General features: G+C 45.4%; 1 protein-coding gene across 11 annotated transcripts in view; it reads right to left on the reverse strand.

The window, feature by feature from the left end:
* The window catches only part of TNC (tenascin C), a 95,443-nt gene that overhangs the window by 37,640 nt on the left and 40,106 nt on the right, over window positions 1-17,697 (reverse strand). For 4 of the 11 annotated variants that reach the window (XM_045469033.1, XM_045469031.1, XM_045469032.1 and 1 more), the window contains exons 7-14: window positions 16,938-17,207; window positions 15,266-15,451; window positions 14,920-15,009; window positions 13,220-13,483; window positions 4,759-5,031; window positions 3,689-3,961; window positions 2,814-3,086; window positions 97-369 (exon numbers count right to left, since the gene is read on the reverse strand). In XM_045469033.1, coding sequence (XP_045324989.1) covers window positions 97-369; window positions 2,814-3,086; window positions 3,689-3,961; window positions 4,759-5,031; window positions 13,220-13,483; window positions 14,920-15,009; window positions 15,266-15,451; window positions 16,938-17,207 — 1,902 coding nt within the window. The remainder of the gene's footprint in view (window positions 1-96; window positions 370-2,813; window positions 3,087-3,688; window positions 3,962-4,758; window positions 5,032-13,219; window positions 13,484-14,919; window positions 15,010-15,265; window positions 15,452-16,937; window positions 17,208-17,697) is intronic. The other 7 variants (XM_045469034.1, XM_045469037.1, XM_045469038.1 and 4 more) reach the window with 4 other exon arrangements.

A 17,697-nucleotide genomic window follows, 5' to 3' on the forward strand; every position in this document is an offset into this window, starting at 1 on the left:
GACTCAGACACGGAGAGAAGCTGACTTTCTGCAAAGTTTCATGGAGAGAAAGCAGGGTGGCTTGGGGAGGGGCGTCAACAGTGGGGAGGAAGGTACCTGTGGAGGTCTCAGCAGAGAGCACTGGTGTTCTATAGCCCCGGATCACCCCATAGATGGTGACTCTATAAGGGGTGTTGGCCTTGAGGCCCGGGACATCCACAGCCCGCAGGCTGCCGGGCACCGTGAGGTTCTGAGCTGTCTCCACCCAGTTGGCCTCCTGCACCTGAATGACAAAGTGCTCATAGGCCTGATCAGTTGTGGTCCAGTTGAGTCTGAGGCCATCCCAGCCAGCCTCAGTCACAGCTATGTCCGCCAGCTGGGGGAGCTCCTCTGAAGAAGGACAGAGACGTTATTTGTCAGTTCTGCAAACCAAAAAAAAGGAGGAAACCAAACATCCCACAGCCCAGCTCTAGGGAAGAGAGAAAGAGGCAAGAGAATTTTTGTGTGCAAGTGTGGTCATTCTTGGTCTCTGGGCATTTACTTCTGACTTGAATTGTGGTAATCTGGCCACAGCCCTTCTTCAGGAGTTGAAAACAGTCAGAAAGGGGAAGATCTGCGCTGTTCATCCTTGAGATGGCAATACTGTCTGGACAACTGCACAACCCACAGGGGGTCTCTGCACATGCATGGCCAGAAATGAAAGGGCAGTTGGAAAAGTGGGATTGTGGGTCAGGGTAAGGGGGATAGGGATGTTAAAAGTGGAGGCTTTGGAGGCCACTGGGCTTTAGTTGGAATTCCCACAATGATCTTTATTAGCCAGGTCATTTTGGGCCCGTCACCCAGCTCATCTCGGAGTCTTACTCTGCTCACCTATAAAGGGGGCTGACATATCACTGGACTGTGTGATGGCTAAATACCATTTATAAACCCCTGAGTATCATGCCTAAGCCATTGTGAGTGCCCAGTAAGTGGCTACCCAAAAAATACATCACCGTTTAGATGTTTCCCCTTGGAACTTCTCAACCATACTGGAGAGAATTATCAGCCTCATTTCAGGACTTCGTGTTGAAGAGGTTGTCTTATTGCTGGCCACCTGCTATCAGGCAGGCTTTATAAAGTGTATGTTGTCTCAGTGTGGACATGTGTGATGTTTTTTCTCTGGACTCTACTCGGCTTTTAGGGATCAAATGTTCTGCACTAGATTCTTGGCTTGGTTCTTTCCCTCCCACCTTCTGCTAGTACTTTGTGCCAGAACAAAGAGTGGCTGCATCATGAAGTGAAGCCATTTGTGCGAAATGAGTGCCCACTTTTAATTAAAAGTGGTAAATTTTGCTCAGTCAATGGTGCAGAGCAGGGCCCACCATTGATCTTCCTACCATGTAGCAAGGAGATTTAACGTGTTTCTTATTGCCGATTTTAGAAAGTCTGGATTCTGAATACGGGAAAACCCACTGCTTGGTGGGATACCTCTCAGGATTATATGCAACCGCTCAGACTTTTTAAACGCTGCCATGGCCATGCACTTGAAGTTAGAAAAGAAAATATCTGTAAGGATTCCAGCAGCCAAGAAAGGTGCACCCGAGGCACTTGTTCTCGGTGCCTGTGAGTCTGAGCAAACTCAGCCTTTTTGAGGGGCTGTATTCAAATGACCATGTAGCCTTGGTGCTCTTGTGGGGGTATCAGTGAAGGCAGTCCTCCCTGCCCTCCTAGCTCATCAAGAAGAGCTGTTCACTTATCTGGCACGTAGTGAGGTTCCTGGTAAGGTTTCACGTGCAAAAGGAATTCTGTTGTTACAGATAGAGACTGTTAGCATCCTGCATCCAGATCACAGGTGCCTCAATAGCCCCTCTGGCTCACTGGGTCTGAAGACATTCCAGGCAGCACAGGATAACACTGACTCAGCCAGCACAGCTGGATCGTAATATCACCTTTCTCATTTTTGGAATGTGTGTCGTTTCTCACAAGCACCAACTTTACTTGGTATATGTGAGCAAGGAGAACAATTTATTTGAACTAGGTTATTTGGATAGTACTATCAAAACACAGGATAGATAGATAGAGAAGGGCATGGACTTAGGGCCCAGCATAAGAACCCGATTACCAAAAATTTGGCCCATTTGCCCCCTTTAAAGCGGTTTCTAAAAACTCATGAACAGCACAGAGTTTCCAATGACAGATGGAACAGCATATTTCCAGGGGACAAATTGAGATAAATTGTTTTTCCTCCCTAAACTGAATGAAAAACATTGAAGTCAAATGTGGCTGTTTTTTCTTGGAAATATGCCTTCCCTGAGTGTCTCTTAAGGAGAGACAGACTTGAACAATTTCGGCAGAAGATCATTTCAAAGGTTATTCCACAGAGATGTGACTACAAGTTGGACAACGTTAGGGCCTCTGAGGCCTCTAATGGTAAGATTTCTCTAGAAAGTTCTGACCCTATTCTTGTGCCACCATGGCCCTACTGTTTATGCTATTTTTATTAGTTACATGGTTGTCTTATATATTTAGCTATGTGCCGTTCAATATTTACTACAGGAATGGAGCTTTGCTAAGCATTTTCGATCATTATTTCATCTACTGCTCAGGACCATGTTCTGAGGTAGAGTATTATCTTTGATTTGAAGGTGAGAAAAGAAGGCTCAGAAATGTAAAATGCTAGACCCAAGAAAATCCAGCAAGGTGCAATTCCAACCCAGCCCTTCCTGAGTTAGAGCCTCCCTTCACGCTGCCTGTCGGAACACTGAGACCACACTCGGACACGTGGGGAATGTTCTCTCTCTTCCAAAGAGACGTTGGCTCAATCATGTCCCTGGTATGGGAGGAGGGTCCTATACCTGTGATGGCCTCCACAACAACAGGTCGAGTGCCGCGGCCCCTGACCTTGCCACGCAGGGTGACCGTGTAAGGGGTACTGGCCCGGAGGCCTGGGACTTCCACGGAGCGTAGACTGCCAGGAACCGTGAGACTGTGAGCTTCCTCGGCCTGGTCAGCCTCCCGGACTGCAATGACAAACTGCTCATAGAGCCCCTCAGGGGCCGTCCAGTCCAGGCTGAGGCCATCCCAGCGAACCTCGGTCACTGTGAGGTTTCCCAGATCTGGAACCTCCTCTGCGTAAGGACAAAGAGTTGCTGAGTTACTAAAAAAGGTAATTGCGTGCTAGGATTCAGGTGAGATGACATTTTGGCTGAGGTTGGGATGAGTTGTCTGGTTAGTGTTGATTACAGATGCATGATTTACAGCAGGTGTAGAGCACACTCTGTTGGCACTAAAGCCAGGGGTTTTCTGTTCAGTCTCCGGGAATGAAAGATAGTTCTAGGAATTGTTCATAACTTCCATTCTTAACATATAAATGGGGCTTTGGGGGAATCTTTTCGTGTGTTCTTAAAATGAGCTCAGACCAATTTTTTTTTTCCCACTTGCAAACTGTGTTTTCCAACTTCTTAGCTGTTATGACTGAAAACTTGCTTTGAAAGAAAAGTCACCTCTTACTTTTGTAAGGGAAGAGTAGGTGGAATTTTCCATGGAATTGGCTAACATGCTACACTCGGACTTGGCCAAATAAGGGATATGACATTCGGATGGGAGCGGGGATGATTCACCGGTGTTCCCCATTGTGGCAGGGGCTGAGCCCAGCTTACAGCAGGAAGAGCTTTGATCCCTCCTGAGCAGAGACAAGGGGAGGAAGTAAATTAATGAACCAGTCTAGTACCTGTCAAGACTTCAACAGAGAGAGGAGTCGTGCTGAATTCCTGCGTGACCCCACGGATGGTGATGTTATAATTAGTGGCTGCTTTGAGCCCAGGCAGGTCCACGGACCTCAGTCCTCCGGGGACTGTGAAGTTCCGGGCTGCCTCTACTGTATCAGTCTCCTGCACCTGAATGAAAAACTGTTCATAGGCTCCTTCCGGAGCAGTCCAGCTGAGTTTGAGGGCATCCCAGCCCACCTCGGACACCATGATCTCTCCCAAATGGGGAGTTTCCCCTGGAGAAGGACAAAGAACTAGTTTAATGATCAAATCACACAGCAAGATCCAGGGAGTCTTGAACACAAGAATAGGCTTTATATTACTTAAAAATATATGACTGTCTTAATAAACATGCAGCATGCAGCTATTCCTCCTAAATTTGAGGAATAGAACAAAGAGCATGAGGTATAAAAAAATGTTTGTCATCTTACTTTACTAAAGAACTGTCCTAACCTTCAGTGGACAAGGAGATTAATTTTGTGATTTTTTTTTTCCTTTTAAGTATAACGTCTTAACATCCCTTGCCAAGAGGGAGCCTGTTTGTGAAGATAAAGATCCTTGCCTTTGGGGCTGTATGTATGGTCCCCAGGCAGGGCTGTGCACAACTCCAAAGGGTGTTGTTCACATGGGTTGTGGTGTCAAAGGTACCCCTGGAGTCACGTAGCCTGATGGCTTCCCTCCATTAGACACCATGGTGCCATAACTTGGGGCAGAATGAGTCCATTCAAAAGCAAGTTGTGTCTGGGGCGCCTGGGTGGTTCAGTCGGTTACGTGTCCAACTCGATTTCGGCTCAGGTCATGACCGTACAGTTTGGGAGTTCAAGCCCCACATCAGGCTCTGCGCTGACACTGCACAGCCTGCCTGGGATTCTCTCTCTCTCTCTCTCTCTCTCTGCTCCTCCCCCACTTGCACTCTTTTTCAAAATAAATAAACTTAAAAAAAATTTTTTTTTCAAGTGAACTGTGTCTGATTATCTGTGGGTAGTTTCCTGTTAGGAAAAGCAGAAGCTAGAGACAGAAGGATAAGAGGTACCTGTGGAGGCCTCAGCAGAGAGCACTGGTGTTCTATAGCCCCGGATCACCCCATAGATGGTGACTCTATAAGGGGTGTTGGCCTTGAGGCCCGGGACGTCCACAGCCCGCAGGCTGCCGGGCACCGTGAGGTTCTGAGCTGCCTCCATCCTGTTGGCCTCCTGCACCTGAATGACAAAGTGCTCATAGGCCCGGTCAGCTGCGGTCCAGTTGAGTCTGAGGCCATCCCAGCCAACCTTGGTCACCGTGAGGTTTTCCAGTTCAGGGGCATGGTCTGAATAATGACAGAGATGGGTCAGTTAAGCCATTCCTCAAATCCCTCTCCTTCTGGGAACCCAGAAATGGCAAACCCATTGCCAATGCTGAAAGTCCTGGCGGTGGGAGCCGGGGCAGGGCCGAGTGCTGCGTTTCTGCATCCCTGAGTGCTGCTGTTGCCATCAAAACATCACCAGAAAAATCAATGTAATACTTTATTTTGCCTTGTGGCATATTTGGGTGTGTCTTGTGGAAACGGTATATTCCTACTGACCAGTGTCCTGTGAATATAGAAAACTCTACATATCCACATTAGGAGTGCTCTAGGCTTCAGTTTCCATTTTGGAAAGTGTCTCTCATTCTAAGGATGAGATCATAAGGAACGGCCTTCTGCTATTCTCAGGATTCTTGGTCTGAGCTGCTCAGCCTTCTGTATTTTGAGAAAATGGGCTCCTTTTAGATTCCCTTCCTTCTCATGCTTCCTCAATCTCCTCCGGAAGGTCTGTTTTACAGTCTCTATGTTGGAATTTTTGTCCGTTTCTGAGGCTCAAATCAGTTCACATAAACTACTTCAGAAAGATCAGAGATAAATTAACCACAATTCAAGGAAGGCATACTGAGGAAGGCGAGGAGTCTTTGCAAAATTGTCCCTTACTGGATGGAAAGACTAAGGCCTGGGAGGAACAGAGCTTATTAAAGCTCAATTAAAATCAAAGGTGCCATCTTCATTCATCTCCTGAACACAAAAAGTACAATAACAATGCACCTGTCTGAATATGCCTTCAAGGTGATAATTTGCCCAGGGCTGAGCTTAAATGGGCTTTGCATGACCTAGGAAGAAAGGATTTCCTCTGGAAATGGATCTTGTAAACACCAGAGCAAGAACTGCCTTGAGCTCATTTAAAAGAACAAATTGTTTCTGTGTTTATGCCTCACATTGGCTGCTAGTTTCAAATGGACCCTATGTCCATTAAAGCACACTTCTAACCTGAAAATCCTAGCTCGAAATCTGATTGAAGGGGCACCTAGGTGGCTCGGTTAAGCGTCCGACTTCGGCTCAGGTCATGATCTCATTGTCTGTGGGTTTGAGCCCTGCGTCAGGCTCTGTGCTGACAGCTCGCAGCCTGGAGCCTGCTTTGGATTCTGTGTCTCCCTCTCTCTCTGCCCTTCCCCTGCCTGTGCTCTGTCTCTCTCTCTCAAAAATAATATAAACAGTAAAATTAAAAAAAAAAAAGAAATTGAAGATATCCTTTCTGAGGGATTTCTTTTCAAGAATCTATTTAATTCAGACTTTTCCAAGTTCTGGGGAAAGATTCTTCCTAATGTTTTATATTGACAAAGCTTATCCTCCTTCAAATCTTGTTTGATCCAGAACAGGGGTCTGTAAACCATGATCTGAGGGTCAGATCTTGCCTGCTGTCTATTTTAAAAATGAACTGCTAACAATGGTTTTTATATTTTTTAACGATTGGGGGAAAAACCCAAAAAGAATATTTCATGACATATGGAAATACAAATGAAATTCAAATTTTGGTGTCATAAATAAAGTTTTGTTGGAACACAGCCATGCTTGTTCACTCATGTATTGTTGATGGCTGCTTTGTGCTACAAAGGCACTCTTGAATAGTTGTGACAGAAACCTTACGGCCTGAAAAGTCTAAAATATTTACTATCTGGGCCTTACAGGAAATGTTCACCATACCTGATATTGAACTACATCATACAGGCTCCTCATTTAACCCAAATTCATGCCCTGAAGCTCACCCAGAACCTCGTAGCAGTTCTTAACCACAAAAACGTGATCTTGATGAGAAAGAGAGGACCTATAACTCAAAGTGATCTATCTGGTTTTGGAGAAAGAAAGGGAGAGTCACTCATCCTTAAGCCCACTGGCCCTTGGGAGGCCAGGAGCAGTGCTACACAGATAAAACAGTTGTCTCCATGGCCTTGGGATTTAAGCACAGCTAAAATCAGAAGTGCATCCTTTCCAAATATTCTAGCAGTCTTCATGCATAAAAAACAATCTAAGCAACACATTAAGGTTAAAGAAATTAATCCTATAGCCTATAAATGTCCCCTCTTACCCTACTTCCTTCTTTTTTCTCCTCCTTCTGTCAAAACTGCTTGTCAGGAACTTTGCTGACATTGACGATTTTCCCCTTTATGTGAATTAAATCACTGTCTTTCCTTCTCAGGTAACTGCTTTTTAAGTTGTCTCTCTAATTCTGACATAAAACTTTTTTTTTTTTCCCATGAAGACAATGTTAGGAATCAGGTTGCGGGGGGCGGGGGGGGGAGGGCAGGTGAGGGGAGTTCCCTAACTGAGGCAGGCAGGAGGTGATTATGGTTTGTCTGTGAAAGCTTTTACAGTAAAGACGGATGGAGAGAGCACAGGAGGGGATCCACAGTGGGGAATGTCTTTTCCTGAGGAGAACCATCTTCTTTGGATCGGCTTTTTTATATGCCACTGATACTATTATACAACGCCCCTTGCATCCTGCTTCATCTTTTCATACAGTTGACAGAGTAATTTTCACATAATGTCATGTTGCTCAGTAAATAGTAATAATCACGCAGATAATACTTCCACCAAAATGTTTGACTATTCTTCCACTTTTTTTTTTTTTTTGGCTAAGCAAATCAAGAAAGAGTATCAGTTTATCTGTAGTGAGCAGTCTGTGAGTGTTTCCATAATGGGTGATATCCGTGCGCCCGCAATCTCTCATTAAATCAATGCTAGTCAGATAAGTAAAAGCTGTAACTTTCGCTGAATAAACTTGATTGAGAAATTAAAGGGAGAGAGATAATAATTATGAAATTGGAGGGAAGAATATGAATAAAAATACATCAGACAATAGTTGAGGTGGGGACCAAAAGGCTTCACATAAATGCAGACTCTACATTTCAGCAACAAACGACACACTGGTGGGCTCACTGCCCCAGAAGCCCGGTGTTTCCGCTGTGGAGTTGCACGCTGGATTTCTTGGCATTTCTTTATGAAAAGGCTGTTGTCTTCTTCTTACAGCTGTGCACTGGCATCTACCCTCTGAACAATGTCAGTGGGCCTGGGAAATCAGAATTTCGAAATCCCAATTCTATGCTCATGGTGGGTTGACCAGCTGGCCTGAAGGAATTTCTGGCTGTGCTAACTTTAAACCTTTAGATGTGCCAACTTTAAATCTTCCACCATCTTGAAGACGGTAATTACCAAGTGCTGGCTGATTAGGAATTCACTTTTAGTGTTCATTAATGGGAGACCGTGATTCTCCCATAGCGGGGGGATGGCCACATTCAAGCCCAAGGACCCCAAAGGGTAGATTTAATTGCTTTGATCTCATCTTGAAAAGTCAAGATAATTAAAATTAAAAGCCTTGCCTGCCTGAAAACTTTTCAGTGACTCTTTATCACTGTCAAGAATGAAGCCAGAGCCCCTCAACACAATATTCACTGTCCCTTGTAGACAGTCTCTGATGATGTCTCCAACCCCATACCTAGCTGTTCTCCCCTCTATCATACAGCAGGACTGGATAGCTTATGTTTCACTAATGTGAAGTTGCTCATGCCTTTGAGTTTCTCACATGCTGTTCCTCCTGCTGGAAATGTCATTACCCCCTTCTGCACTTCCTTCTCCTTTTCCTTTTTGAGGACTCGGCCAAGTATCACATCTTCCGAAGAGCCTTTTCTGATACCCTTCCTCCCCTTTGCTTGGGTCTGGAATAGGTAGTTGTTTCTGCTCCCACAGCTTCCCACACTTCCCTCTCAAACAGACTAGCTATATTCTTATAATTTGGGTTTGGGTTCTCTCTTTCTCATTGCAACATGCATCGTTTCTTGAGGAGGGGGTTGTGTCTTCCTGTTCTATATACCAGCATTGCCTGACCCATAGCAGTCAAGTAATAAATATTTGTTGGATGGTTAAATATTTGAATAAATTTGGTTTGCTCCATGAAAAAATAAAAATGGCATCGCAGCAGAATGTTCTCTGTTACTTGCAGCTGTGACTATAAGCAAAATTCCACCTTTCTGCTTCCCAAACCCTGGAGAATTACTGGAGTATCATTGTTGAGTCTTACGCTGGTGTGGAAAGATGCTTTATTGGCCTTGTGTTTTACATATTCTGTCTGCTTTGTCCTTTACTGCTTATGGCAAATTCATGGCCTCCACTTTAAGCAGGACTCTTATTCTGAGATTAAGCAGAGTATATTCTGAGTTTATCAGAACATAAATGTGGGGTTAAGCATGGGGGAGAGGCCTTGAACACACTAATTTTCTTCAACACTAACAGGGATAGTATCTTTCTCCTCCTCCCTCCCTTCCTTCCTCTCTCCCTCTCTCTCCCTCTCTCTCTCTCTTCCTTCCTTCCATCCTTCCTTCCTCCCTCTCTCTTTTTTTCCTTCTTTCTCTTTCTCCCCCTCCCTCCCTTCCCTTTCTCCCTCCTTTCTTTCCTTCCTTTTGTATCCAGAGTAAGCTTAATTGAAGACAACAGAATAGCTTCCCTTCCCTTAATCCTAAAGGTATAGCATTTGGGCTGTTAATGCAGATGTGGAAGGAAAAGACCATGAAGTTCAATGGAAACACTACCCCTCTGGAGTAGCTGGGGTCCCCGAATGCTCATGAAGCACACATAGTGTGCTTGGCTGTGTCTAAGGCAATGGGAATGCGGCACTGGATAAAAGGAAACAGAGTCTTTACATTCTGGTTGGTAGTAGGAGGCAGGTCATAGGCAAATAAATGAATTATTGAATAGAATCAGGCCAGGTCAGTGTCATGAGGAACTCTGGAGCAGCATGAAGGGCTAAATCAGGATGGGAACATGATTTCACACTGGTGGCCAGAGAAGTCTACTGAGATGACACTTGAGTTGAATAAAATGAGGGAGATGCTGATGAATAACTGGGAGAGGAGTGGCATTTAGGCAGCTGGTATAGCATGTACAAATGCCCTAAGGTATGAGCAGGCTTGGTATACTCAAGGAACAGCGAGAAGGCCAGGGTGACCACGGTGAAATGCATAAGGGGACAAGTGGTGGGAGGGTCAGAGAGATTGGAAGGGCCAAATTCCGTAGGGCCATGTGGGGTGTGGTAGGGTCCTTGGATTGTATTTCAGGTGGGATGGGCGGTTAGCTTATGCATACTTTTAATTTGGTGCTGCATCAATATTCTCTGGGGGAAAAATGCTTTAGGGGCAGCCAATTCCACATCTCCATAAAACCCACAGATAATGAATAGCACTTCAGACTGCTGCTCTTCAGAAGTCTGTGATGCAGAACTGGGAGTTCCTTTCTTCTGAGGTTTGAACCTGAAGTCCTTTGACATTTTGGGACTCACAGCCACAGGGAACACTTGCCCAAGAGTGCCCACTGTATCTGTTTCTTTTTTCTTTCCATATGTATGTTCTTCCCATATGGACAAGGCCAAGTGCCTATACTTGTACTTACACAGACTCCACAACCAAGACCTGTTGGTCTTTATGGGTCTGTGCAAGAGCTTCCCCCCATTTTAAGCCTTTCATGATGCCCAGGAGTCACTGTGTGCTTCTGCTGCACCCTCTGTACCCCCAACTCTAGAAAGTCGAGTGTTGTGTTGTTGTCTGTCAATCTGTTTATCAGCAAGTTCCTTGGAAGCACACATATGTCCTAACTGATCCAGTAGCCACAGAAGTTAACTCATGGAGCTCAGTAGCAGTACATTATTGAGTGAGGAAATGTAGGAGACTTGAAAACATAGAATTCAGGAGAGGAAAGAAACGCCCACCTAACTTTTAAGAAAATTAAATTGTTCTATGGAGAAAGCCATAGGGAAAAATATTATGGAGATTGTGGAGGAAGAGCCAATAAAAGGAACTTTGCCCATTTTACTGAAATGAAGGACATCTTTAAATAGACAACATGATTTTTTGGAAACTGTATTAAGAATGCATGGCTGCGGAAATGAAACCACTGAGCCTTTGGGATGCCAAAACTGGGCTCTTAGTCAGAGACAAAGTAATTCAAGCCTGTGGTTCACTTAAAAGCTTTCATCTTCTTGAGCGGCTGAGGCCTGGGGCTTCCCCACTGGAGACAGGAGATAACCTAGCTCCAGCCAGGGGGTAAAATGATTGAGGGGAGATAGGAATCTCTTTGATATAGCATTTGTCAAACCCAAGGAAAGGCAAAAAGAGAGACGGGAGAGAGAAAGAGAGACAGAGAGAGAGAGAGAAGGAGGAGGAGGAGGAGGAGGAGGAGGAGGAGGAGGAGGAGGAGGAGAAAAGAGGAGAAAGAGAGGAAGAAGAAAAAAGAGAAAGAAATGCTTTCTTGTTTTTCTGATTCTCTGTTGTTTTGCTGTCTCTTGACACCTCATGACAAGTTCATGTTTACAAATCTGAAACATTCAAATCTCTACCATAGAATTATTTCTTTTGGATTTTATTTTGCTCTTCCCTTCTCTAGGATTAAATTGTCCCTCCAGAGCATCCTTAAGGATCATCACATAGCTGGGTGGGAAGCAGTACATGCACAGAGTCCATAGAATTGACCACCTGGGCTCACTTTAGACTCTCTGAGGAGGCTGATCTTTTTCTACCAAATAGCCTTTCGCTCTCCAACAGTTTTATGTGGGCAGTGACATGCTGGGACAGAAGACTACCTTTCCTAGACTTGCTTATAGCTAGGAGCAGCCTATGAACTATGAGAAATCAACGGTGAGGTTTCCAGAGAGACTCATCTAGGAGGTACTACTCCCTTTTGGTTTTCGTTCTTCCTCCTCCATGCTGCCCAGAACACGGATGTGAAGGCTGTACTGCTAGAGCCAAGGACTAAGAATGGTGGAACAGAAACAGAGAAAAACCCAAGTCCCTGCTAACTTGGACCTCCTATGCCATACCTGAACCACCTAGGCTTAGATTTATCTTCTAAGAGAAGATATCAACTTCTGTTTTGCTTAAGTGACTGCTATTTGAGTTCTCTGTTACATGTAGGTGAAGGTATTCATTCACAAATGACAAAGACTCTTCAAGGCATATCCAAATTTGCCCATCATTACAACCCCTTTTCTGAGTTTCGAGATTGAGTTGGAGTAATATCTCTTCCCTAAAACTTTCTCTGGCTGCCCCTGGTTCTCCCATTCACCCCTTTTCCTTGACTGCCTTCCATCCATCTAACATTCTAGTTAGTCTCCCTCACAGACAGGGAGCAGGAGCCCATAAGTGAAAATAACAATGCTAAGTATGTGACCCACTTGTCCCTCAAATATCAGCACAATACTGTGTATTCAGTGGGTTCTAGATAAATACTAATTAAATCAAGACTAAAGAATATTACTTTCAAGCCTTATAGAATTAACATTTCTGCCTATACCTCTTTGAAAAGTTTGGGGCCAAAATTATATGCACATATTTTTCATGTAGGAAGAATGGATGGTTTTTCTGATCATTTTTTCAACTTAGCCACTGAGGAAGGGTGGCAGCAGGTACAAAGAACAGGATAACTGGGGTGGAAGGGACACTGGAGATCAGGATTTAGCAAACCAAGTTGGCCTCTTGACGACTAGGGGAAAAGAGAAAATGGGAAGGGCGCTGTGAAAGGCTGCTCAAAGGACCATATGCAAATTTTCAGGTAACCTTAGAGGGAAGCAAAAGACCTGGAATAAAAACATTAGTGGGAGGGGTGCCAGGATGGCTCAGTCAGTGGAGCCTGCAACTCTTGATCTCAGGGTTGTGAGTTCAAGCCCCACATTGGGTGTAGAGATTACTAAAAACAATAATAATAAATACGTTTAAAAAACATTTAGTGAGAAATAACCGAAGAATTATTACCAACGTCATGGCCACCTTGGAAAAATAATGAAGTGCAAAGTAAGTTATCGTTAGGCTAAAGAGAGGGGGGACAAAAAAAAACCCCAGAAACAATTTGAAAGAGTCTGTAAAATGAACCAAATTAATTTTAAAAAAAGAACCAAAGACAAACACCAACCCTGATGCTTTAAGTTCTCCCAGGAAGAAATATTTAGCAAGCACTAGTGATTTCCCAGCAGGAAGACTTTGCCGAATCAGCTGACGGGGGAAAGGTGGGGAAGTGGCTCCTTCACAGGGTTACTCATGTCGAGGAGGCACGAGGAGAGACAGTTGCGCGTTTTCTCACTTGGTTTCCCTTATGGAGACAGGCCGACTTAGGGGCCTGCAAACCTCGGAATCAACAGAGGGTGTGGAGGGAGCTCAGAGGCCGACCTCACCTGTGGACGCCTTCACTCGCGCCGGCTTGCTCTTGTGCCTGCCCTTCTCGGCTGTGAGGAGGATGGTATATTCCTGCCCGGGTTCCAGGCCTCTCAGCACGTGGGAGGTGGCATCTCTCGGAAGCTGCACCTCCACCGGCTGTCCTGAGGGAAGGCTGTAGTTGAGGCGGTAGTGGTCAAACTTGGCCGAAGGCTTCCTCCAGAGCAGGGTCAGGTTGGTCTCCGTGGTTTCAGAAACCCGGAGGTCCTTGGGTGCATCCATGTCTGGGAGGAAAGCAGAGAGAGATGAACATTCCTCAGGCTGGGAGGCTGGGCTGCTTCTGGGGCTGGAGGGCAGCTCTGGGCTCCAATCCCAGCTCTGCATACAGGGGCTGGCTGGCTGCGGGCGACTTTCCCCTCTGAGCCTGGGTTTTCACTTTTGTCAACTGCCGCTGAACGTTGCCTTGGCATTTTGGAAGATTAAGAAGAATACAGTGGTACATCCATACCATGAAGTACTACTCCATTAAAAGCATCTAAAAAGAACTTTTAAATAACTTGAATGGACCTTGAGAGAATGACACTGAGGGAAAAAGCCAATCTCTGGAGGCAGCATACTGGGTGAATCTTTATATGTAGCATTCTTGAAATAACATTACAGGGATGAAGGAAAGAACAGGGATTGCCAAGGGTTAGGGAGAGGGAGAGAGGGAGGTGCCTGTGGCTACAAAAGAGGGGACAAAAGCGATCCTACTGATGGACTATTCTGTGTCTTAAAGACACCGGTGGATTAAAAAAGCTGCTGATGATAAAATTACGTACGACTAACTACACACACATACAAAAGTGAGTGCATGTAAAACCAGTGAAGTGTGCATAAAGTTGATAGCTTGCATCAAAGTCAGTTTCCTGGTTGTGATACTATTCTAGGATTACACAGCTTTAACCATTGGGGATCTCTCTGTGATATTTCTCGCAATAGCATGTGAATTGACAATTAGCTCGAAATAAAAAGATAAAAAAGAGTATGTGTGCAAGTGCTTAGCACTGGCTCCTGCATAAAGAGGAAGCTCCACGAGGCACGATCTGTGTTCTCTCTGTACACCCGACCCTTTTTCTTCATGGTGCCTGGGGGAAGTAAGGAGGAGGCTGGTGGAGAAGTAGAGGGAAGAGTTTCCTTTCCTTTCTTGCTTTTTTTTTTAAAATAAATTTTCCAGGAAAAAAAAAGAAAGAAACTTGAGGAAAGAACCAATGGCTTCACATCACACCGCTCCTTACCACCTCATCCAGAGGCTGGAGCTTCAGGATGGAATGGATAAGAGCAAAGTCTGTCTGAAACCGTGTTCCTGCCACTTCTCATCTGTGGGACGAGGGTACATAATAAAAGTCAGGTGTTTCCTAAGAGAAAACCCCCCAGATATGTTTGGATTGGTTCATGGTTTACCAAAAAAATGGAAATGATTACCAACTTAAAAAAGTTTGCAGGTTTCTTATAAACTCTGGTTCCAATTTCTCCTAAAAAATTCTTGTTCCCCTCAGTATCATTGAGATGTGGTGTGCTTATGTTACTTTGGAATTAGACATCTGGGCTGGATGATCCTAGGGGCCTCTTTCTCCTCTGTGCATCTACTGTTTCTTTCAAAGGAGGTTTTCTGTCGCCTGGGCCCTAGCGTGTCTGTATGCAGGAGCCCAGTGGTGGTGGGGATCCAGGGGCATCTCACCTGTGGCCGCATTGATGGTGGCCGGATCGCTCTCCTTGTCGGCCTTCACGGCAGACACTCCGATCCCATATTCAGTTCCCGGCCTCAGACCTAAGTGAGAAAGAATGTGCAGGTCGATATTATTCAGCCCCAAACTGGAAAGACTTTCAGAGGATCGGAAGAATGGCCCTGAGCTGCCTGTCGCTGGAGGCCGTGATTTCTCAGTGTCTGGTATGTTCTACAGACTGAGTCACTGAATTCCGAGTGAGAGAGGTAGCTGGGAACCGCAGCGTTTTCTCCTTGTGCAGGGCTGCAAAATGGGGACACGTGCCCCACGGGCCCACTGGGTCTGGGGTGCGCAGCTCACCTGTGAGCGTGGTTTTGGTTGTGGTTTGCTGGCTCCTTGGCACTTCCACCTCAGCATGGTCACCTCCGGAGATGGGCGCATACTTAATTCTGTAACTGTCAATGGCTGCCTTGCCATTCCTCCACTCCAGGGTGATGCTGTTGTCTGTCTGGGAGACGCGACGGAGATTCCTGGGAGCATCCAGGCCTGTGTGGAAGAGGAAGGGACATTTATATCACAAACACTAGGCACCAGGAGAGTGGGAGTCTGACAGTTCAAGCTGAAACATGAAAGGCACCTACCCTTGGAGAAAAACGACAGTATCTCCCCCACACCCACCTGTGCTGCTGATGCACAGATGGAAACAAATACTGCATGTAGGGCACCTCTCCCCTTTACTGATGTGTGTGATACTCTAGTTATGCATTCGCTCCCCAGATTTTGTGCTTAAAAAAAATATAAACAGAAACTTACAAATAAGGTCTGTGAGTGTAAGTAAGAACTGGTCTGTTGTGCCCATCGCTGCACTTCTAATAAGTCACACGGAGCTCACTGAGCTCCGAAGAAAATATTTATTGAATCAGTGATTGATTGACATCTTGGAACTTTTAAATTTTTTTTTTTTTTCAACGTTTATTTATTTTTGGGACAGAGAGAGACAAAGCATGAACGGGGGAGGGGCAGAGAGAGAGGGAGACACAGAATCGGAAACAGGCTCCAGGCTCTGAGCCATCAGCCCAGAGCCCGACGCGGGGCTCGAACTCACGGACCGCGAGATCGTGACCTGGCTGAAGTCGGACGCTTAACCGACTGCGCCACCCAGGCGCCCCCATCTTGGAACTTTTAAAAGGCTGTACAGGCTAAGAGGTTACAGGCCTCTTTGTCATCCATGCTTTCCATAAACTGTACTTTATTATGAAAATATTTATTTGAATTTTATTTTAATCAGCTTTTGTGTGAGACTGTCAGACCAGCAGCATCTTCTATGTATGCTTTTCATTTTATTTTATTTATTTTTATTTTTATTTTTATTTTTAAAATTTTATTTTTAATGTTTATTTATTTTTGAGACAGAGAGAGACAGAGCATGAATGGGGGAGGGTCAGAGAGAGAGGGAGACACAGAATCTGAAGCAGGCTCCAGACTCTGAGCTGTCAGCAGAGTCCGACACGGGGCTCAAACTCACAGACCGTGAGATCATGACCTGAGCCAAAGTCGGCCGCTTAACCGACTGAGCCACCAGGCGCCCCTATGTATGCTTTTTATTTTTATTTTTGGAAGGTTATTTGGGTATAGTTTTTTTTTCTTTGAAATATTACTCTCTAGGGGCACCTGGGTGGCTCAGTCGGTTAAGCGTCCGACTTCAGCTCAGGTCATGATCTCACAGTCTGTGAGTTCAAGCCCCATGTTGGGCTCTGTGCTGACAGCTCAGAGCCTGGAGCCTGCTTCTTTCTGTGTCTCCCTCTCTCTCTGTCCTTCCCCCACTTGTGCTCTGTCTCTCTCGCTCTCTCAAAAAAAAAAAAAACATTAAAAATATATATTACTCTCTACAATATTTTAGAATAAACACTTAAAGGAATGAAGTTTCCCTTTCCATTGTCCTACTGTGAAAGGAGCCTGGAAGGCACCCTAGCATGGAGTGAGAGAGAAGTCACAATCCCTTCCTGGCTGTTCACAGGCGAGGGCCCGTTACCTGTCGTGAAGGTCTCTTTGGCAGGGTTGCTGGACATGTCGCCCCTGCGGGAGATGAGGGACACCTCATACTCAGTGTCCGGCTTCAGGTTCCCGATGGAATACTGGTTCTCATCATGTGTGAGATCGATGGTGGTGCGGTCGCCGGGCACGTCTTTGATTCCGTAGGAGAGCTCGATGCCGTCAATTTCGGCCAGGGGCTTGAACCAAGTGATCAGAGCAGTGGTGTCTGTGACATCTTTCACCTCTATCTGGCCGGGGGCATCCAAGCCTATTACAGGCAGACAACGGAGAGGTTTCAGAGACTGGGGCCAGGGGTAGGGGCTGAGCAGAGAGGGGCTTGCAGCCATCCAGATCCACTCCTGAACAGGTAGGTGTATACTGACCACCTGACCTTTTTTTGTCTTTCTGAGTCTCAATTTCTTATTTGACATGCTATAAATAGGGATGATGCCAGCTACCTTGAAGGATTTATTGGGTTCTTTTTCGCACATTAAAGGAGATAATGCTCACAAAGCATCTAGCACAGAGCCTAGAGCATGGCAGTTACATGATAAATGGTCGTAGCCCTGTTGTTATTATCAGTACGGCTCTCTTAAGTTGAAGAAACATGCTTAGGGCCTATTTCATTAGAAAACAAACAAACAAACATTGATTTAGTTTCTCTGGCTTTTTAATTAGGCAAAACTGCCTGGATGGTTGATGACTTCTCCATTAGAATTATGGAGCCAAAAAGTGAGGCCACCCCTAGCTTGGCCAGG

The sequence above is a fragment of the Leopardus geoffroyi genome, chromosome D4, assembly GCF_018350155.1.
Source record: "Leopardus geoffroyi isolate Oge1 chromosome D4, O.geoffroyi_Oge1_pat1.0, whole genome shotgun sequence".
NCBI classification, from domain to species: Eukaryota; Metazoa; Chordata; class Mammalia; order Carnivora; family Felidae; genus Leopardus; species Leopardus geoffroyi.